General features: G+C 37.9%; 1 protein-coding gene across 1 annotated transcript in view; it reads right to left on the bottom strand.

Moving 5' to 3' along the window:
- The window catches only part of EVC (EvC ciliary complex subunit 1), a 142,536-nt gene that overhangs the window by 106,267 nt on the left and 12,336 nt on the right, over nt 1-23,933 (bottom strand). The window contains exons 3-6 of the mRNA XM_036762296.1: nt 14,151-14,234; nt 10,944-11,176; nt 6,295-6,379; nt 3,675-3,773 (exon numbers count right to left, since the gene is read on the bottom strand). Of these exons, the coding sequence (XP_036618191.1) occupies nt 3,675-3,773; nt 6,295-6,379; nt 10,944-11,176; nt 14,151-14,234 (501 nt within the window). The remainder of the gene's footprint in view (nt 1-3,674; nt 3,774-6,294; nt 6,380-10,943; nt 11,177-14,150; nt 14,235-23,933) is intronic.

Below are 23,933 nucleotides of genomic sequence, written 5' to 3'. Positions count from 1 at the left end.
AGATGCCATCTTTCAAGAAATTATCAAGGAGAACTGCCCTGATATTCTAGAGCCACAGGGCAAAATAGAAATTGAAAGAATCCATCGATCGCCTCCTCAAATAGATCCCAAAAAGAAATCTCCCAGGAATATTGTCGCCAAATTCCAGAGTTCCCAGATCAAGGAGAAAATACTGCAAGCAGCCAGAAAGAAACAATTTGAGTATTGTGGAAACCCAATCAGAATAACCCAAGATCTGGCAGCTTGTACATTAAGAGATTGAAGGGCTTGGAATGCGATATTCCAGAGGTCAATGGAGCTAGGATTAAAACCTAGAATCACCTACCCAGCAAAACTGAGTATCATGTTCCAAGGCAAAATATAGACTTTCAATAAAATAGAGGACTTTCAAGCTTTCTCAGTGAAAAGATCAGAACTGAACAGAAAATTTGACTTTCAAACACAAGAATCAAGAGAAGCATGAAAAGGTAATCAAGAAACAGAAATTGCAAGGGACTTACTAAAGTTGAACTGTTTTGTTTACATTCCTACATGGAAAGATGATGTGTATGATTCATGAGACCTCAGTATTAGGGTAGATGAAGGGAATATGCATATATATATATATATATATATATATATATATACATGTTTATGTATATATAGAAGTGAATGTGTATGTATGTATATATCTATGTGTATATGTATGTATGTGTATGTATGTATATATATGTGTGTGTATATATATATATGTAAAAGAGAGAGAGCAGACACAGGGTGAGTTGAAGATGAAGGGAAGATATCTAAAAGAAATAAAATGAAATTAAGGGATGAGAGAGCAACATACTGAGAGAGGGAGATAGGGAGAGATAGAATGGGGTGGATTATCTCCCATAAAGGTGGCAAGAGGAAGCAGTTCTGTGGGAGGAGGGGAGAGGGCAGGTGAGGGGGGGAATGAGTGAACCTTGCTCTCATCAGATTTGGCCTGAGGAGGGAATACCATACATACTCAGTTGGGTATCTTACCCCACAGGAAAGAAGAGGGAGGAAGATAAAAAAATATAAAAGAAGGGGGGATGATGGAGCGGAGGGCAGATGGGGGTGGAGGTAATGAAAAAAACACTTTGGAAAGGGGAAAGGGTCAAGGGAGAAAATTCAATAAAGCGGGATGGGTTGGGAAGGAGCAAAATGTAGTTAGCCTTTCACAACATGAGTATTGTGGAAGGGTTATACATAATGATACATGTGTGGCCCAGGTTGAATTGCTTGACTTCTTAGGGAGGGTGGGTGGGAAGGGAAGAGGGAAGAGAATTTGGAACTCAAAGTTTTAAAAACAGATGTTCAAAAACAACAAAAGAAAAGTTTTTGCATGCAACTAAAAAATAAGATACACAGGCAATGGGGCGTAGAAATTTATCTTGCCCTACAAGAAAGGAAGGGAAAAGGGGATGAGAAGGGAGGGGGGTGATAGAGGGGAGGGCTGACTGGGGAATAGGGCAACCAGAATATATGCCATCTTGGAGTGGGGGGGGAGGGTAGAAATGGGGAGAAAATTTGTAATTCAAACTGTTGTGAAAATCAATGCTGAAAACCAAATATGTTAAATAAATAAATTTAAATTAAAAAAAATAAAAAAAATCTATGTTACAAAGAAACTGCTAATCTACATGGGTGGAGAGAGTTTCAATACTGGGAGCTCCCTACACCAAGAAATAATAGCCAGATTATAGTAATAGCAGCATTTACCTAGCACTTTAAGGTTTACACAGCTCCTGACAGATATTTTATTTGATCATCACAACGACCCCGTGAAGTAGATGCTATTATCATCTCCACTTTACAGATGAGGAAATTGAGGAAGACTGAGGTTAAGCTGGATGCCCAGGGTCACAGCTAGGAAGTGCCTAAGGCTTCATTTGAATCAGCGTTTCATGACTGCAAGCCCAGTCGTCTGTCCACTGTATCACCTAGCTACGTGGACTGATCACAGGTCTGGACATGAAATTTAAAAAGAAAAATGTCAGGCAAAGCTACAACAAGAAGCAATCCTGAAACACTGGAGATGATAAAAGATGAGGACTAGGCTACAGCACTTGTGGAATTAATAGGATTATAAAGATCACAGATTTGGAACTGGAAAGAACTTTAGGAATCATGCAGTCCAATCTCTCCATTTTGAAAATGAGGAAACTGTGTCCCAGGGAATTTAAAAGACCTGTAAGAGAGAGAATTTGAACTCAGTTCCTCAGATTCTAGAACTCCTGATGATTGCCTATTACAGATGATCTTTTTAACAGTTATTAATATTTTACAGGAGATATCATCAAGAAGCTCTTTAGATGCAAAGGATATAAGTACATCTTTTAAAAAAGATCTGTGGAGGCTCCTGTGGTGGTGGGGGCCTAGATGAGGACCCTTTCACCTCAGGCTTCGGGATGGCTGGAGCCAGTGGTTTTTAGGATCAAGATGTAGCTGTGGGAAAAAAATCACCAAAATAGAAGAAAGGCCCACGCAGAAAGACACTGCAGGTTCCTTTAAGGGTAGAGACATCTAACAAAGATGAAGAAAGAGATGAGACCAGCAGACCAATCTGCCCTGAGGAGGAAGAGGAGGAAGAGGAGGAAGAGGGGAGGTTGCTGGGGTAGGTTTGGGGACTGCAGCAGAGGACTCAGTCCAGGATTGAAAAGAAGGTCTGTGAGGTGCTCTAGTACCTGCTAGTGAAGGATCAGACAAAAGTGTCCATCAAACAAAATGACACTGTGAATACTATAGTTAAAGAATACAAGGAAATGACCACAGAGATCATGAACTGAGCTGGTCAGATGTTGGAGCAGGCATTTGGAATAGAGTTGAAGGAGATTGATGACAAGGTTCCTGCTTATGTGCTCCTTAACAAATTGGAGCCCCTGAAAGATGACTGCATGAGGCCAAAACATGATATAGCAAATATGGGGCTTCTGATGGTCATCCTGAGCCTCATTTTCATGAAGGGGAACTCTGCCAAGGAGGCTGTGGTTTGGGACATGCTCAGGAAGATGCGACTTAACCAACAAAAAGCATCCACTCTTTGGGGATGTGAAGAAGGGGGTCCCTGATGAATTTGTCCACCAGAGGTATTTGGAGTACAACCGGATTCCTTACACTGACCCTGAAGAATATGACCCAGAGCTTTCCTAGAGACCAGCAACATGCACATCCTGTGCTTCGTTGCTAAGATTCAAAGGAGGGACCCTCTTAGCTGGGCTGTCCAATACAATGAAGCCTTTTGGGAAGAGGCAGCAACCTCCTCTACCTCTGCCTCCACCACTGCTGCTGCCTCTACCTCGGTCTCGGCTTCAGCTTCAGCTTCAGCTTCTGCTGAGGCCAAAGCCTGTTCTTCTGCTTCTGTCTCTGCAAGCTTCCTGGAGTAGGAGAGTGCCCAGTCTGAGTGCCCCATGGCACAAGAAGCATCATTCTCCACGGCCTGTGTTCACGGTAGTTATGAGTTAGGACCTATCCCCTCTGTAGTCTGGGTCCAACAAAATTTCAAGTTGAAAAAAAAATTAAAAAAAGATTTGTAATCTACATTTGTTTTCAAAATTCCAGATGTAAGAGAGCACATTTAGTTGTCAACAGCCATGTGTTAGTTGGTTAAAATGAGAGCAATGTGAGCCTTATTAAAAATGTTTCTTTGACGTGTAAGTTGTAACTCTTACCATTTCTTGTTTTGAAATGATCTTTTGATACAAATCATCACCAGCTTTCTTCTTTGAAAGAATATCAGTCAGGGACATTTTGAGAATCTGGATAAACATCTATAAAAAGAAGAAAAACAATAGCTCAAGACCAGTTTTTACCTAACTTTGTAGTAAATTTACTGGACCTTCCCTTAAAAAAGACAAACAAAACAAAATAAACAAAATTACTGACCATGCCTGACAGCATATGTCTAATTCCACACCCATGGTCTACCATCTCTCTGCATATTTATCATTTTCCTTTTTGTCATATTAGCCAATCTGAGAGGTGTGAAGTGGTGCTTCAGAGGTATTATAATTCGCTTTCTCTAATCATTAATGATTTAGAACACTTTTTCATGTGACTATATATATATATATATATATATATATATATATATATATATATATATAAACTTGATTTTTTCTTCTCAGAATATAAATCTTTTGACCATTTATCAATTGGAGAATGATTCATTCTTAAAAATTTGACATTATAGGAAACATTATAAAAATATTATAGGATATTAAACATTAGTCATGGAAGTTACCATATGACATAGAAAGTGAGAGCTTAAAAAGTCAAACTACCAAAAATTATTTTATAGAGCTAGAAAAATAATAACAAAATTCACTTGGAAGAACAAAAGGTCAAGAATAGGGAAGGAATCATTGAAAAAAATTAAAGGAAGGTAGCCTCGCCATGTCAAATCTCAAGCTGTATTATAAAGTAGTAAACATCAAAACAATCTGGTACTGGCTAACAAATAGAGTAGGGGATCAGTGGAATAGATTCGGTATACAACAGACTATAGTAAATGACCATAGTAACCTAATGTTTGACAAACCCAAAGATCGAAGATTTTGGGACAAAAAAAAAATCACTATATGACAAAAACTGCTGGAAAAACTGGAAAACATTATGGCAGAATCTAGATACAGATCCACATGTCATAAGGCCAAAATGGGTACATGATTTAGGCATAAAGGGCAATATCATAAGGAAATTAGGAGAGTAGGGAAAAATGTATCAATGAGATATATGGATAAGGAAAGAATTTATGACTAAATAAGAGATAGAGATCATTACCGGATGTAAAATGGACAATTCTGATTATAGCAGATTAAAATGTTTTTGTACAAACAAAATCAATGCAGCCAGGATTAGAAGGAAAGTGGGAAAACTTTTAGTAAGTTTCTCTGATAAAGTCCTCATTTCTCAAATATATAGAGAACTGAGTCAAATTTTTAAGAATAAGTCATTCCCTAATTGACAAATGGTCAAAAGATATGAACAGGCAGTTTTCAAAGGAAGAAATCAAATCTATCTCTAGTCACATGAAAAAGTATTCTAAATTATTATTGATTAGATAAAGGTAAATTTAAATATCTCTGAAGCACTGCCTCACACCTCTCAGACCAGCTAATATGACAAAAGAGGAAAAGTGACAAATATGCTGAGAGATGGTGTGAAATTAGACATATGCTGTCAGGTGTGGTTGGTGATTTTGTTTATTTTGTTTAGTTTGTCTTTCTTAAGGGAAGGTTCTATTCTTGGGGACAGGGAGGGCACTGGGAAGTTATAGTGACATTTAAAAAATCAATAAAACATTTATTTAAGAAAAATTGTATTTACAATGCCTGTTTTCCTCCAAATCTTTATGTCTTATAATGTTATTTTAGACCTTTTCAAGGGTCATTATATGGCTTTCATCAGGATACTCTATTTTTTTTTATTCTTTTGACTCCCTAATCAGGAATCATACTTAAAGTTTTGAAGAGCCATAAGTAAACCTAAAGACTATCTTTGCACTAAATCATTTTTAGAATAAAGGACATGTGTGTACAATAGACAGTGAATTAAAAATATTACATAAATTGAACATGATATAAATTAAAATTATTTAATTTTTAAATAAAATTAAAATAAATTAAAATATTTAAAGAGTTTTGAGTACACTATATACTTTTTTCTATCTAGATGGAACACTTAATCACACAATTCGATATTTTAAGATCTCATGATTTCTTCACTTTGTCATACCTTCCACCTATATGGATTCTAATTACTTCCAGAATACCTTTGCATTCAGCATTCTAAGAGATTTCTAGGTCAGAATAAATGGGTTCCCTAAGGAGCAATCCTCTTGTGATAAAGCTTTCTATTTTGCTTGGCTGTTCCTTATGCTGTCCCCAAGCCCCACGCTAAAAGTCTTTCCAGATTGGTAGGACCCACCCAAGCTGGTTCTCTGCCTCTCTATCTTAACCGTGGAGAACCCAGAGTCAACCAATGTTTAAAGACATGATGAATTGATGAGAGAAGATGTTCCCATAAACAAAGTAGGCTATGTGGACAAAGTAACATATTTACAGTTTTACAGAGCTGACCACCAGCTTAGGGGCCAGAGACCATCCCATACCAGAGCAAGAATCTCTTTTATGTATAACACCTGACAAGTGGTCATATGGCTTCCTGGTAAAGGGGAACCCCTCACAGCCATTTCTGCTTCTCAACTAGGTAAAGTTGTTACATTTTCTAATAAAACCACAGTCATACTCTCATCAAAAAAATACATAAAAACAACCATTTTCCACCTACCATGTGTTTTTCCTGCCTCAATTCCTTATCTAAGAGTAGCAGGCTTTTCAGGTGAAGGCTATGCAGACACAAGCTAATATCAAAACTGAAATAAAAAGCAGAAAACTTTATTATAGTGACTAAAATAAATGACTCCAGTGAAACTTCATTAGCACAACACTCAGCAATTTTTGTTGTCAACTTTAACGCTAGATCATTTATATAAATCATGCCCAATGCCTTTTAATTTTCCTACTGTCTTGATGAGATATTAGCATACATAAAAACCCAACTTAAAAAAGAAAAATTAAAACCCAACTTTGACCAAGGATGAGTGACAGAAAAATAGCTTTCATTTCTATAATGTGTCACGGCTGAGAGAACACTTTATTTTCCACAACTCTGTGAGGTAAGTATGACCAATATTATCACAGCCATTGTAGACATCATAAATCATGGAACTGAGATGTTATCTAGTCAAGGGGTTATTAACCTGGTGGTTTGTGAATGTAAAAGAAAAGTCTGTAGTGTGTTTCATATACATGTGTGTATGTACATGCATATATACACATATATCACATGTATATTCATGCATGCATGTATAAATATGTGTGTACATGTACACATATATACAAATTATAAACACACGTGTACATATATAATACAGTTACACATATATAAACATACACACGCATATACATACACGTATGTGTGTATATGTAAACGTGCATGTGTATGTATAGAACTGTGTTTCAATATAATTGGTTTCCTTTGTAATTATAAATATTGTATTTATTCAAGCAAAAAAGTTATTCTGCAAGGTCCATAGATTTTGCCAGATTGACAAAGGGTCAATGAAATAAAAATGATTAAGAAGCCCCAAACTGGTCCAACCCCTCATTTTACAGCTGAGAAAACTGAGTCTTGGAGAGATTAATGTCTTGCCCAGTGCCACATAATAAGTAGCAGAGACAGAATTTGAACCCAGACCTTCTGATTCAAAGGCCTAACACTCTGCTCCCTATATAATGCTGCTTCTCAAAGAATAATAACAAGGTAAGTAAGGGTCAGAGACACTGCTCTATTAAGAAAAGTAGATGTAAAACAACATGACAGCAATAACAACCCAGTAATAAATAATAATGATGAAGTGCTTTACAGTTGCAAAGCACTTTCACATATAATATCTCATCTAAGCCTTAGACCTACTCTCTAAAGTGGGTAGGGGCCATAAGTATTATTATGCCCATCTTACAGACGAAGCCAAGACTTTTAGGGATGAAATTATATGTTCAAGATCATATAACTAGCCAGAAGGAACAGGAGGATTCGAATGTCGAATCTCTAAGTTCAAGGTCAGCATATTTCACACATAGTATTTTACACATTAGCCTCTCAACTTATCTTCCTGACCAATTTATTTTTCCATTTTGTGTAATCTTTTGAGATAATGGTTAACATCAGTCCAGAGTTCTCTTACTAAGCCCAACAACTTATATTCAGATCTTCACTTAGAAGACAGAGAAACACCAAGAGACAGTGACTATTCATTAAAATGTAAAGAGCTTGGTCATTATGAAATGATGAGTATGTCTTGTAAATGGAAGAATAAAATGGATATTATATTAATAATGTATAAAAGGTATCAGTCCTAGCAGAGAAATAGTTGAAAATTATATCTGTGGTTGAACTTTGAAGCAAAAGACAGGAGGAGAGAGAAAAAAGGAGAAAATCCAATGGGGGGAATGTATGGACAGGATTAACAAGCTCTAGCTTCTCATTCATAGTGACAGTGATAAGGAATGAGAAGCATTGAATGGTAAGTGACTAAGGACCAAATCTCCAGGGGGTGGGAGGAAAATTATCTACAGCCAGGATCAGTACTTTTAAGTAAGACTGAAAATTATCTAGGAAACCAAGCTAGGAATTGTTATTCCTGGGGTCATAAGACATTACAGGCTGGAGAAGCTTGTTGAAGAAATGAACTTAGAGATTATATAACAGAGAATGAGGGAGTACCGAGGCAAACGTAATAATGAGAGTACTAGAATTAGGAGCAAGCCGAGTTGAGCATAATAGAAATGAACATATAAAAATAAATAAACAATGCAATAATATACACAATAATTACGACAATATAAATGGACAGAACAATAAAACGAATAAAACTGAATGGTATGCTATTATAATGACTGAGTTTGGGCACAGAGAAAAGCTGAGAAAATACCCCTTTCCAAAACTCACTGCAATGTTTCTCTGATAAAGACCTTATATTCAAAATATATAAGGAAATGATTAGAAGAGTCATTTCTCAATAAAATTATCAATGGTTACAAACAGGCACTTTTCAAAAGCAGAAATCTAAGGTATTAACAACTTTATGAAAGAAGGATCCACATTATTTACAGATTGAGGAGTGTAAATTAAAGAAATTTGAGGTTCTACCTCATACTCATCAGGTTGGAAAAGCTGACAAAAAAGGGGAGGAAATGATGAAAACTGGAGGGGCTGAGGAGAAAATGATGATGGAATTGTGAACTGGCCAAGTCATTCTTGAAGGCAATTTGGTACTATGCCCCCAAAGTCACTAAACTGTGCATATTCCCTTTGAAAAACAGATATCTCTAAAAGGTTTGTATTATCTTAGAGAGGAAGAGGACATATATGTGAAATGATATTTACAGCATCCCTTTTTGTTTAACGAGATGTTCAGCAACTGGGAAATGGCTGAACAATTTATGAATACAATGAGATATTGTTGCATTACAGGAAATTGTGAAAGGGATGGTTTCAGATAAATCCGGAAAATCATGTATAAACTGATACAAAGTGAAGTGAATAGAATCAGAATAAGAATTTGTACAATAACCACAACAAAACAAAGGGAAACAAGTTTAAAAGACGTAAGAACCCTGGTTAACACAAAGATCATTACAATTCCTGAAGAAAGATGCTTAAGAATGTTACCCAAATCGTGAGGTGGAGGACTCAAAAATAAATTATATAGTTTTGGACATGGCCAATGGGGAAATTTATTTTGTTTGACTATGCATATTTATTATAAGGGTTTTGTTTTTAAAGTGGGGGATAGGTGGAGTAGGAGAGCCCTGCCCCCGCCAAAAATTAAAGAAAAAAGGAAAGAAAAAAGTGTCATATCTGCTGACTCAACTATATCACACTTGATCATTTTCAGTGAAAATATGCTACCTAATCATGTGCCTAATTGTCGGATTTATTAGGTATGTCAATTTGCATAGCTCAAGAGTCGGAAGCACAGTCAACTTCTATTGGAAGCAGAAATCTCATTTCCAACATCCCAAACAAGAGATGATCTGATATCTTCCTGAAGAACTACAATAATAAAGAAATAATTATCTTCAGTGGTAGCATTTTCTCTTTTTAAATGGCTCTAATTTTTAGTTCTTCCTAGTTTTAAGCCAAAATTTCCTATACTATATTGATGACTTTTTTGTCATTCTTGTTAGAAAAGATCCAGAGCACCTGGTCTGGAATCGGGACATCTGAATTCTGATTTTGGCTCTGCCATTCACTAGCACTGTGATCCAAGCATGCTGTTTCCTTTCTCTATGCCCTGGTTTTTACATTTCCAAAATGGGGATAATGTTTCTTGCACCACCTGCCTCAAAGTGGTATTGGAAGACAGCGATTGTGCAGTCATTTCAATCCTAAACCTCTGCATATACATACACACACACACACACACACACACACACACACATATATATATATATATATATATATATATATATATATATATATATATATAAAGATATTAGCATCACCATCATCACCTTCGTCATCATCAAAAAAGTATTTATCAAAAGTAAACACCATATGAAGAGACTCACATAAATCTGAGGCAGCTAGGTGGTGCAGTGAATAAAATGGTACTTAGGAAGGTCTGAGTTCAAATTCAGCTTCACACATCTCACTTCCTATCTGTGTGATCCTGGGCAAGTCAACTAACTTCTGCTTGCTTCAGTTTCCTCGACCTTAAAATGGGGATAATAATATCACCTATTGTCAAGGGTCACTGGAGGACAAAATGAGATGATATATATAAAATATTTTGCAAAATTAAGGTGCTATAAAATATGTATATGAAGTATCCTATATATTAATAATAATAACAACGCTATGACTCCTTCATGGATTTTTGTTGTTCGGTCGTTTCAGCCATGTCCAGTTCTTCATGACCTAAGTCCAATTGACCTATCCAATCTAATTACACAATACTATCATTTATACGCATTATGGTCCAGCCAATCTATCTGTCTTACTGTTCCTTTTACATGGCACTCCATATGTTTTTGTACCTTTGCACTAAATGTGCATTTGGGGTTTTCTTGGCAAAGATACTGGAGTAGTTTGGCATGTTCTTCTCTAGATCATTTTACAGAAGGAAACTGAGGCAAACAGGGTTAAGTGACTTGCCCAGGGTCACATAGCTAGTAAGTGTCTGAGACGAGATTTGAACTCAGGAAGATGGGTCTTTCTGGCCCCAGGCCCAGCACTCTATTCACTGAGCCACCTAGCTGCCCGATTTCACTTATAAAGCCACAGTATTCTCATGTGACCTTATCAGGTAAGGCAGAAGACCTATACTCTCAAGTATCACTTCCTCTAGAATATTGTAACTTGGTCCTCACCTTTCACAGGTCAGCACCTCTGGGAAAGAATTCACCTTAACAAAGGTTCTGTCATGGAATCGGTCATCACTAATGGCAGAATGCATGCTGGTAGAAGAACTGCAGTCTTCTTTGTCTCCCTGGCTGAGAGATCCAAGACTACTTGAAGGAGAAACTTCCATCATTTGATTAGGCAAAATTGCCTGTTTCGAATTTTCATGCAAAGATGGATTAGATGATCCATCTGCAAGAGGCTATGATAACAAAAAAGGAAAAAAAACCCTCTCCATTAATCAATGTAGCACAAGAAAAGAAATAATCAGTTTGCTATTAACTGCATTCTCAATCTGTTGCTTCCAAGCTGCATTTGTATAATGCTACTGATGGGATCGAAGCAACTAGCAAATATGATTACATAATTGGGCTAATATTTTCTCCTTGAGTTGACCAAATTGGTTAGTTGTTTTTATATCATGAGAACAAAGTTCCAATAGTTTTTAAATTAACTATTGGGCAATATAAGAGAAACTGTAAAATATAGACAGACATCTTTGCCTGGTGTTTAAAGCCCCTGTTGCCACCATTTCTACCCTACTGGCACAGGACTGCTCAGCATAGCCTGCCCACATCAGAGAAGGTGCTGTGCTCTATGAGCAAAGCAGAAATGTAACAGCTCAAAGAAAATGCAGGATGCACAAATTTCGAGAATTGCCCCAGGTGTTCACATAGACTATTTGCTCCTGACCCTTGGTGGAAAATTCCGAGTTCATATTGATCTGATCAGGCACAGTCAGACACACCAAAACTTGACTCTAACATAGACATATCATTTTAGTCCTCTTCAAGAACAAAGGACAACAACCAACCAACCAATCTACCCTACCTTCCAGATTTATCTTATACTACCCCTTGTACATGCCGTGCTTCGGCTGGACTGAAAAACTGATGTCCCCTGAATAGATTCTGTACTTGGTTTCTATGTCTTTCCTCAGGCAGTTCCATATGCCATGACTACAATGGCCTTCTACCTCCTCTTCACCTGCTTCCCCTGCTGAATTCTTATGCATCTTTTAAAGCCCAGAACAAATACCATTTTCCTCAGGAATCTTCCTCTGATCTCTTCTCTAGCTAATGGCTATCTTCCTCTGCTTCATACAGCAGTTTATTTTTTGTGCCTTTCTACTGAACTTGTCTGATGTTGTCAACCATGGATATTAGTGTTTGGTATCTTAACTCCCTACTAGCCCCTAGCTTCCATGAAAACAGGTACTGAGTCTTGCCTAAACTGTATGTCTTCTTGGTGACCCATGCAGCATCCTACATATGTTAGGAGAATACAAAAACTAAAGCTTGCTGAATTCAAGAGAAATAAATTGGACTTAATGATACTACATATATACATACATACATATATATATGTATATATATATATATTGCTTTCTATGTTTCTATTTGCAAACACAGCAAACCCTATTATAATCTGAATTGGGATATTCCATGAGCTTCATGTGTTAGAAGTCTCTGGAATGGTTAAACCTTTTCTATTTTAGATAGAATTAAGAGAAGCCAGCATCCTAGGAGCTCTGTCTTTCTCTGCTTACTAGACCTGCCAGCCCTTGCCCATGTAGGAAGCAGCAGAAAACCAGAGCACAGGGTGAACAGCATTTGACTTAGTAGAAGTTGTCAACATAAGCTAGACTGATGTGAAGGTCTTGGTCAGCTTGTCCTCTCCTATATGCATCTAATTCATGGATCTCAGTTATTTAGTGCTTCAGTTCCCAGCTCTTAACTGCTGTCTGTACTTGTTGTCTACATATCTTTTATCCATCAGATTCCTCTTCTCTGAACAAGGTCCTGAACCTGGCTCACTTGGCCTGTCTTATCTTCTTTCTGCCTAAGGTCTGATATGACACTATGTCCCTTTTACATACATCTCTTATGAATTGTTCATCACCATCTACCTTTTATCAAAATTGTGTTCACTTTATTCCTCTTCTTGGGCCATAAGTGGTACAAAAATGGGTTGTGAGACCATCATAGTTTGCTGAGTCCTGATTATCTGACCTTTGCCACTATATCTCAAATGCCTTCTCACCCTGGAACTTCCATCATCATGTGTGGCCTTCTCACCCACAACATCTCTTTATCCCTATGACCTTTTTCTCCCATTGGAGAGCTTCTCCATTTCGAGGAAAGGCTCATATTGACCATCCTTCATTCTTCTCCCAGCTGCACTTTTAACCGCAGACTTGCTACCATGTCCCACATAAGAACCTCCCCATCTCAAATTTCAGCAGGTTTTTTTTAATGTATTGTCTTCCTCCAATAGAATGTAAAGTCTTGAGGGCAGGGACTGCTTCCTATTTTGCTTGTATTTATATTCTGAGCACTCGGCACAATGCCTGGCTCATAAAAAGTGCTTAATAAACGCTTGTTAACTGACTAATTAATATAGCATCTTTGGCATCTGTCTGTGCCTCTCTATTTACTCATCCATCACTCTAGTTTGAGTTCTTATTACCTCTTGCCTGGACTATTACAGTAATTTCCTAATTGGTCTCTTTGTCTCAAATCTCTCCCTACCCAATCCATTCTCAACACAGTTTCCAAAGTGATTTCCCTGAGCAAAGATCAAACCATGGCACTGTCCTGCTCACTTATTTCCAGTGGCTCACTATCACTTCTAAGATCAAACATAAATTGGACATTTATAGCTCTTCACAACCTAAGTCCAATTGACCTAACCAATCTAATTACACAATGCTACCATTTACATACATTATGGTCCAGCCAAACTATCTGTCTTACTGTTCCTTTTACATGGCACTCCATACATTTTTGTGCCTTTGTACTAAATGTACAATATTCCTGGAATATAATTCTTCATTCCCACTTCTTAGAATCCCTATTTATCACTTTGAAAGGCTCAGCTCAAGCACCATCTCCTACATGAAGCCGTTCCTTACCACTGGCTCTCAACCATTAATGTCTTTCCTCTAAAAATCACTTTGTTTTTAATTTTGCTTTTTTGCTCATACCTATACTCTTACTCTAATACATTGGTATCAATATATTTTTATCTTTACATCTGTCCTCAAGGTTAGGTACTGTCTCACTTGAGCTTTTGTATAACCAGTGCTTAGCACAGTACCTGGCAAATGGTAAGCATTTAATCAATGCTTATTTACAAACTAAGGGGTTTTATAGAATAATGTTCTGAATACTTACCCTAAATTTTTGATTGATGGGATAGACCACTTTTGCTTTCAATGCGAATGCGGCAATGTTACTGTTCAGTGGTGACTCATATTCCTGAACCCCAAAAAAAGGGAACAAAATAGTGTTTGAAGCTTTCAGTGACAGAATGCACATGCTGACATGTATTTGCAAAATGCCAGACCTTATTCTGACCTACATATCTGAGGAACCGAATAGATTTAAGGGGCTGCCTAAACAAACATTTACAATTGGCCCAGAAAGTGTTTTTTAAATAATTTATCAAAACAAAGAAATCACACAAGGGGAAAAAGGACCCATATGTACAAGAATATTTATAGCGGCTCTTTTTGTGGTAGCCAAGAAATGGAAATCAAAGGGATGCCCATCAATTGGGGAATGGCTGAACAAGCTGTGGTATATAAAGGTAATGGAATACTATTGTGCCATAAGAAATGGGGATGATACGGACTTTGTAATGATCTAGAAAAACCTACACGATATAATGCTGAGTGAGCGGAGCAGAGCCAGGAGAACATTGTACACAACCACAGATATATGGATTCTGTGAGGACCAACCCTGACATACTTTGCTCTTCTCAGCAACGTAAGGTGCAAGGACAACTCCAGGGGACTCACGATGGAGAATGCTGTCTTCATCCAGAGAAAGAACTGTGAAATTTGAATGCAGATTGAGGCACACTTCATGCTAGCCTTTTTTTTTCTCTTTTGTTTTTGTTTTTGGGGTTTTTTTTGGTTCTGTCTCTTCTTTCTCATGATTCACTCCATTGGTCATAATTCTTCTCCACAACTTGACTAGTGTATAAATTAATTCAATGTGAAGTTATACATGGTAGTTATATGAGATTCCATGCCGTCTTGGGGAGGGAGGAGGAGGGAGGGGAGAAAATCTGGATCTCAAAATTTTGTAGAACCGTGTGTTGTAAACTAAAAATAAAAAAAATAATAAATAAAAAAAACATGGCTACACATCTTTTGTCTCATTTTTAGAGTTATGTTATGACAGAGAAAACATTGGTAAAAAGACACATAAAACTGTTGTTCTAATCACATGGTCTTATGGAAAGAAGAAAAATGTGTAGAGAATGCCAAATAAATGAAAAAGAAAGAAAGCCACAATGATATTTATATAGGGTGTCTCAGAAGTATTAGTGCAGTCTTAAACTAGGAAGGAAGGAAGGAAGGAAGGAAGGAAGGAAGGGAGGGAGGGAGGAAGGAAGGGAGTGAGGAAGGAAGGAAGGAAAAGAGGACAGTGGGAGGAAGGAAAGAACGAGGAAAGACGGAGGGAGGGAAGAAGGGAGAGAGGAAAGAGGGAAGAAAGGAAGGGAGAAGGAGGGAGGAAGAAAGGGAGGGAGGGAAGAAAAAAGGCAGGAAGGAATGAGGGAAGGAAAGAGGGAGGAAAGAAGGAAGGAAGGAAGGAAGGAAGGAAGGAAGGAAGGAAGGAAGGAAGGAAGGAAGGAAGGAAAAGAGGACAATGGCAGGAAAGAAAGAAGGAGGAAAAGAGGAAGGGAGAGAGGGAGGGAAAACAGGGAAGAAAGAAGGGAAAGAAGGGAGGAAGGAAGGAGGGAAGGATAAGCATTGATAATATAAGACTTTGGGGAACCTTGCATAGAACACCCTCTCATTTTGTGATTTCTCAACCTTAAGTTCTAAATGTTCTATGAGGATTGCACCAATGAATCAATGATAATATCATATCACAGAGCTTGAGTAGAACATAGAAGATTTTGTTAGAGGTGAAAGAGATCTGAGAGTATAGGAAATGGAATGTTAGAGTTAAAAGAGATCTTAAACCCCAGTAAATATTACTACTGAGACTGAGACTCATAAAAATTCCCCTTATGTAACATTTTCATTTTAAAAGGTGTTTTCCTTCCAACAATTCCATGGAGATATGCAATGCAAACATTACTATCCTCATTTTATTCAGGGGTGGGGAACCTGCAGCCTTGAGACCACATATGGCCTTCTATGTCCTTGGGTGAGACCTTCTGACTGAGTACAAGTCTTACAGAACAAATCCTTTTATTAAGGGGATTTGTTCTGTGAAGTTTGGATTCAGTCAAAGGGCTACACCTGAGGACCTAGAGGGCCACATGTAACTTCGAGGCCACAGGTTGCATACCTTTGATTTCTAGTCCAACCCCTTATTTTTACTGACAAGGAAACTGAGATCCAAAGAGGGAAATGAAAGTATCCAAGATGCCACAGTTCAGAATTATTTTTGTTGCCACGATACAGCTCTGCCTTCCTCAATCAAGGGCTGTACAGACACATTGTTGCAGACATAAAAGGCCTAGGGTCAAAATCAGACTTGTGTCCGTCTCGTGTCTAACTCAAAGTAAGAACTTTTCTTAAAAGCCAGTGATGAATAATAGGCAACATTAGTGCTGGAAAGAAAGTGAAATTTATAAGGAGAGGGAAAAAATTCAGTTCTGTCACTTACTACCTTGCACAACCGTGGGTCTTAATGTCCTTATCTTCAAAATAGGGGAGGAGAGGGGAGATGATTTCAGGGGGAACTTCTCCATCTAAATTGGAAATTCTGTAATTTTTAACTATGTATCTATTAAAATAACTTTAAACTCCTAAATTATGCTCTAAAAGTAGTTTAAAACCATGTTAAATTATGAAGAATTTCCCTGAATTATTCTCATTGTTTTTCAAAAATAAATTTTGAGGGAAAGAGAAAGATAACAGAGCATTTACTGATCTCCAATTGTAGCAATGACTGAACCTCACTTGGGCCCCAGGCTCCTCTTCTACAAAACGTGCAGCTTGGACTAAATGATCTTTAAGGTCCAGACCATGAGCAATAAGATGGTATTTGCTGTCATTTCAGTCTTTGGAAAATTTTGATAGCACCCAAATTAGTTACCATCACCTAATGGAGGTCCATTCTCATGATGAGAGTGGACCATATAGATAGAGGCAGCAAGGTTGACTAATGAAAGCCCATGAGAGCAGGCACTGACTGCAAAGGAATTCTACCAACCCCTGTGCTTATCTGAATTAATTACAATTGATATAGTAAAGTACCTGAAGTTGACTCATTCTTTATTGGAACATTCAACTCCCTTTCTCTGCTTTAATATAAATCAACATACCTCCTAAAGTGGGTGAGCTATCCAGAGCTAATCTGCTACCTGGGCTTCCTCTGGAGATAGTAGGACGCCTATTACAAAGGTCTTCAAATTTGGCCTAGCTACTTAGGATATTGTAGAGGGGATTTCTATTCATATAGGGGTTTGGACTATGTAGACTATGGAGAATTTCATCCCTGATAGAGATCTCAAGGGCCACTAGAGGGGCAGAAAGAGAAGAGAATATTCTGGAAAAGGTTAGATTAGATATCCTCCGTGATCCTTGCCAGCTGTGGGATCCTGCATTCCCTCCTGCTCTGACTGTTGTGGATGTAATGGTCTATCTGCTAATGAGCTGAACCTCACCTCCCTTTGAACCATCAGTGGAGTTAATAACAACACCACCATCTGGGTTTGTTGACTACTGTTTGCTCATTTCTAAGGCATTTCAAAATGCTACCTTGAGACAAGAGTATATTAAAAATAGGCAGTATGCATTCAAGGGAGCATTGGCAGGTGCTCTCAGTGCCAATGACATTTTCCATACTTGCCTTGTTTTGTGTGTTTCACAGAAATCAGAATCCAGCCTAAACAACACCTTCTTCCAAGCCAGGCCACCTGGTCACTCAAAATTGAAACTACTCCAGCTCTAGCTATCAAATAGCATCATAAGAAAGCATCAACTATCCGAAACTTCCCTACCAATATTACTAAAGAACATCAGTAAAGATGTGTCTCCAGATTGGCATGGCATCTGGCCTGACCATCATTTTCTTTTGGCTATTGTTCCACTTAAATTTTATTATTATTATTATTATTATTATTATTATTGTTGTTGTTAATGTTATGTGATTGTTATCCCAGAGCCCAAGACCAAGGAGTCTTACTGGTTCTTTTATTTAACTGGATGGGAAATTTAAAAGAGACAAAACAATACAATGCGACTAAAACTTGCTACAAAGAGGTTTTAGGAGCTATTCCAACTGAAAATTATGAATAGAATTACTTTTGTGGCCCAGATAGAGGCTGGAAAATAGAAACTCATTGAAAACAAGGCAGTACAGGCTTGATGGATCAGCCTCTTCAGCTACAGCAGGACAGGGGATATGCAGATGGAGACAAATAGAGTAAAGGAATAAAAGACATCAGTTTGGGTCCGCCCAAATGGATTTCTCCCAAAACATGTTTAATCTCATTTGACCTATTCAAGGTGAGAGCATTTCTAAGTGGCTCCAGCTCTCTTTTGTCTAAGTTAATATAAAACTATATGGCCTCAAAGATCTGTGAGCCAGGTGGTAGTTTGGGCTATATCTGGATGGTCCATCTTCAGGGAATAGTGATGCGTATATGTGTGGCTTTGCTTCAAAGATGAGAACCTAGAAGTTGGCAGTGAAGCAGAAACAGGTGTTTGTATTGGACTACATGGTCACTGAGGTCCCCTCAGACTCTCAGATTATGTGATTATGTGATTCTGGGAGATGTGCACATCTTCTTTTCACTTGGTTTGTCTACATCAAGGCTTCTTACCTTGGGGTTGTGAACTTGTTTATACACATATACACACACACATACACATACATATATGTATGTATGTGTATGTATATGTATATATGTGTGTGTGTGTGTATATATATATATAGGTAATGACTGCAATAGAATTGGTTTCCTAGGTAATCCTATATATTTTATTTTATGTACTTTTTTCTGAGAAGGGATCCATAGGCTTCAACAGACCTGTAGAGGGGTCAGTGGAACAACCACCACCAAAAAAAGAAAAAAAATGGTTAAGAACCTCTTGTATAGATAAATTTAGCTTAAGATGATTTTGTTTTTGTCTCTTTTCCTTGAAATCTGCAAACTTATTAACACACAGAGACTCTTTCACTTTTGCCTTTGTATACTTGGTATCTAGAAAAGTATTTCAGACAAAATAGATACTTAATACTTAATATATATGTGTTGAATCAAAGTAAACATTTTGTTTATAGTGATAATTATTATGATCACCTGATGTATATTTATACAGTGATTCATAGCTATATTGTAACACCTCATTTAATCATCAACCTGTGAGTTAGGTAGAATTGGAATTATTTTTAGAAATTCAATGTTATTATATTCTCACACTTGCATTTTCTCTCCTACCTTTCCTCTTCCCCTCTCCCCAACACAAACATTGAGAAAATAAGAAAAACAAAATCCATTACAAACATGTACTTGTTGTTCAGCCATTACAATCATGACTGACTCTTCATGACCCCATTTAGGGTTTTCTTGGCAAAGATACTGGAGTGGTTTACCATTTCCTTCCCCCACTCATTTTACAGATGAGGAAACTGAGGCAAACAGCTAAGTGACTTGCCCATAAGTATCTGAGGCCATATTTGGACTCAGGAAGATGATGAATCTTCCTGACCTCAGACCCAACACTCTATCCATTGCACTACCTAAATGCTCATGTATATAAACATACATGCATATTATACAAAGTGTTTCTAAAGTCTGGACACATAGGCAAAAATGCATATTTTCAAGAAACGAAATTTTCAACATTTTATTTAATTGGAGTATTAACAAATAACAGCTTCAATATGATTTCCATCATTTGTGATGCAAAGTTTGATGCGCTTTGCAAGATTCACATGAACTCGATGCAACAACTCCACATTGCCGTCAATTTTAGCACATTCACTCTTTATGTGTTGAATCAAGTGTGTTTCATCTGTGATTTTCATTGAGCATACCTTCTCCTTTAGCATACCCCAGAAAAAGAAGTCAAGGGGGCTAAGGTCTGTTAATATTCCAATTAAATAAAATGTTGTTGAAAATTTCACTTATCTCATTTCTTGAAAATATGCATTTTTGCCTGTGTCCAGACTTTAAGGACAACATACATACACACACACACACACACACATATTTGTATGTGTGTGTGTGTGTGTATATATATATATATATATATATATATATATATATATGTTTGTATGTATGTATGAATAGGACAGGCATTATTAACCACATTTTGCAGATGGAAAATTAGGCCTAGAGAGAGATGACGTGCCTAAGGGTCACACAGTAGTACAAGCTGGACTCTGAACCTAGGTTTTTTTTCGCTAAGTTCAATGCCCTTCCCAAAAAATGATTCTACTTCAGAATACATTTCAATGTTCATCAACTCCGAAAAAAAAAATCCTTTGCAGCATAAGCAATATAATTACTTAGAAAACTGGTTAGAATGTAAATGTAATTTTTATAGTTTCTTGATTTCTCATAAAGTCATTAGCTTCCATTTGCTCCATTGTAATTTTCAAGGAATTATTTTCTTCAGTGAGCTTTTGAACCTCCTTTTCCATTTAGCCACTTCTGCTTTTAAAGGCATTCTGGACCTCTTTTACCAGTTGGCCTCATCTGTTTTTTAAGTTGTTATTTTCTTCAGTATTTTTTGTGTCTCCTTTACCAAGCTGTTGACTCATTTTTCGTGATTTTCTTGCATCACTCATTTCTCTTCCCAATTTTTCCTCTACTTCTCTTATTTGATTTTCAAAATCCATTTTGAGCCCTTCCATGGCCTGAGACCAATTCATATTTTTTCTTGGAGCCTGTGGATGTAGGAACTTTGACTTTGTCGTTTTATTCTGATCTTCCTTGTCACCACAGTAACTTTAAGTCAGAGGTTTTTTTTTTCTGTTGTTTGCTCATTTTCCCAGCCTATTAGTTGACATTTAACTCTTTGTTAAAGTAGGGTTCTGCCTCCAGGGTGGAGGGTTCACTGTCCCATGTTTCAGAGATACTGTTTTCAGAGATACTTCTATGGACCAGTAAGTTTTCAGTTCTTCCAATGTGGTATGATCTAGGGAGAGGTGCCTATGCTCTGGTCTGTTCGAGACCACAAGCACTCCTTTCTGCCCTGGAAATGTGAGGAGGGTCCCCCATGTGCTCTGGCTGAAAGCTCTGCTATACTAGTCGTCCTCCTCACCCTGGGATTGTCACCCAAGTCCTGAATCTGTGCATTATGGGCAAAGCAACAGATTCCTGCCTCCGTGCTAGGAAAAAGACCCTAGTAATCTTCTGACCAGTTGTTTGACCCCCTAACTGTCTGTGGGCTAAGAGCTCTGGAAGCAGCTGCTGCTGCTGCCACCACTGATTCAGTCACTCCCAAGGCTTGTGCTGGACTATGCTCCACTCTCACCCAGGTACAATGAAACTTTCCTGCTAACCTTCTAAGTTGTCTTTGGAGTCTGTGGGCTGAAAGGTCTGGAAATTACCACTGCTTCAAGAGATTCATTCACCCCGAGGTCTGCTCCCAGTTTGCTGGGGCCGTATCTGTGCTGAAGTGGCCTGAGCTGGACAGGGCTCCTCTATCACCCTGGCGCAACAGATCTTTCCTGTTGACCTTCTGGGTTGTCTTGGCCTAGAAATTTGCTTCACTCTGTCTTTTTGTGGGTTCTGCTGCTCTAGAATTTGTTTAGAGTTATTTTAAAAGGTATTTAGAGAGGTTTGGGGGAGAGCTCAAGAGAGTCCCCGCCTTAACTATCTTGGCTCTGCATCTAAATGCAGTTTTGGGGGGGGGTTTGTTTGTTTTTTAGCAGGGGATGGCACGGCCATTGGGGTAAAGTGACTTGCCCAAGGTCACAGAGCTAGTAAGTGTGTCAAGTGTCTGAGGCCAGATTTGAACTCAGGTCCTCCTGACTCCAAGGCCAGTGCTCAACTCACTGTACCACCTAGCTGCCCCAAATGCAGTTTTTTTTAAAGCAATTTTGCAAATCAGATGATTAAGTCTCTGTGGACTGTGAGTGTGGGAATTCCACAAAAAGAATATGCCCTCCCCTTCCAGAAGAAGGACATTAAAATAAATAAGGAACAAATAGGTCAGAGAAAACTGAGATTGTATCACAGCATTCCTTAGATGTGGCTAAAATTTTTCTGTTAAGAAAGCAAAGAGGCATCAGAGGATCATAAATTTGGGGGTGGAAGGAAACTCAGAGGTCATCTAGTTCAACTTCTTCACTTTACAGATGAGGAAACTGAGAGAATCACTCAGAGTTATACAACTAGTCATTATCTGGGTGGCCTCCCTGACTTCAGGTTCAGGGCTGTGTTCCCTCTCAGGACCTGTAAGCTGCACCAGTGAAGGTCATGAATGACATCAGGATCTACTGAAATTTCTACATGAATCATAACAACAGCCTTAGTTCAAAGGGACAGCAGGATATGAAGATATGTCGGTTGATGCATAATCAAGGGTACTAGTGGAATTCCAGTGAATCACATCCCCTCCCCAACTTTTAGGGCCACATTTTAGTTATCAATTCAGAAAGGGGAAATCACTGGCATTTCTGTGAATCAGGCCCTTGGAACCTGCAGAGACATTTCGCTTCATGTCCAGCAATGATTAGCTCGATACCGAGGAGCTGTTCTTAGGAGCAAATAAATAGCTTACAGATTAGAAATCCCTTCTAACAAAGAGGGAGGTAGCCTGCTCAACCTTGCTGTGGTTCAGGTTGAGGTCAGTGATTCATTTATGAACTTACTAGGAGTTAGGAAGAACCTCAGGTTTGGAAGGTGCCTTATAAACCTTAAAGGCTAAGGTTTACCTGTTAACTCCTTAAGGTCTATACAGCACCTTATATACATTATCTTATTGACACCTCAGAGCAGCCCTATGAAGTAGGTACCATATAGGTTTTATTACCATATTTTTCAGATGATGAAACTGAGGCTCAGAATGGTTAAATGATTTCTTCAAGATCATACAATTAATAGGTATCATTGGAAAGATTTGAATTGAGGTCCTAAAGAATCATAGGTTTAGAGTTGACAGGAACCTTGTGAGACCACTGAGTACAAATCCTCATTGTATACATGGAGAAACTGAGGAAGAAAACATTTTTAAGAGCCTACTATGTGCCAGTGGCTGTACTATTTACTATACAAGTATTACTTTTCTGAGTCTCATAACAACCCTAGAAGGTGGGTGATGTTATTATCTTCCATTTAGAGCAAAGAAAACTGAGGTAGACAGGAGTTAAATGACTTGCTCTGAGTCTTACAGCTAGCTACTAAGTGTCAAAGGCTGAATTTCAATTCGGGTCGTGCTGACAGCAGCTCAATCTAATGTACCACCTGGCTGCCTCTGATGACCAGAGAGTTTTAAGTGATTTGTCCACAATCACATATCTAGTAAGTGTCTGAAATAGGATAGAACTGTCTGCCTAGGTAAAACACTCACTCCACATACCATCTTGAGCCCTCTTGAGCCTCTTTCTCATATTGCTTGTTTTTTTTTATATAAGCTGCTTTTAAGCCATGTCTTTCCCATTTGCCACTCATTCAGTTATTTTATTTTTTACTTAAATGAAGGACTTCATATATATATTTTAACTAGACCAGATAGCTGCTATCCACAGCTGCTCTGAAACTTAAACTCTGAGAGAATTTCCTGAGGCACTTTAGGGTTAAGTCAGCTAACAAGCATTTATAAGCACCCAACATTCAAGCTCATACAACCAGCATATGTGATAGGTAGGACTAGAATCTGGCTCTTTGTTACTCTATGGCTTGCTCCCTGTCAGGCTGACCTTATCTTGTATTTAACAATCATTATTTTTTAAACCTAAATAAAGGATTTTACATTTATCCCTATTAAATTTCACCAAATTAAATCTGCCTCAATAATAATAGTAGTAGTAGT

The sequence above is a fragment of the Trichosurus vulpecula genome, chromosome 6, assembly GCF_011100635.1.
Source record: "Trichosurus vulpecula isolate mTriVul1 chromosome 6, mTriVul1.pri, whole genome shotgun sequence".
Taxonomy (NCBI): domain Eukaryota; kingdom Metazoa; phylum Chordata; class Mammalia; order Diprotodontia; family Phalangeridae; genus Trichosurus; species Trichosurus vulpecula.
Note: the sequence above shows the minus strand (reverse complement) of the source record. Positions and strands in the feature narration are given on the sequence as shown.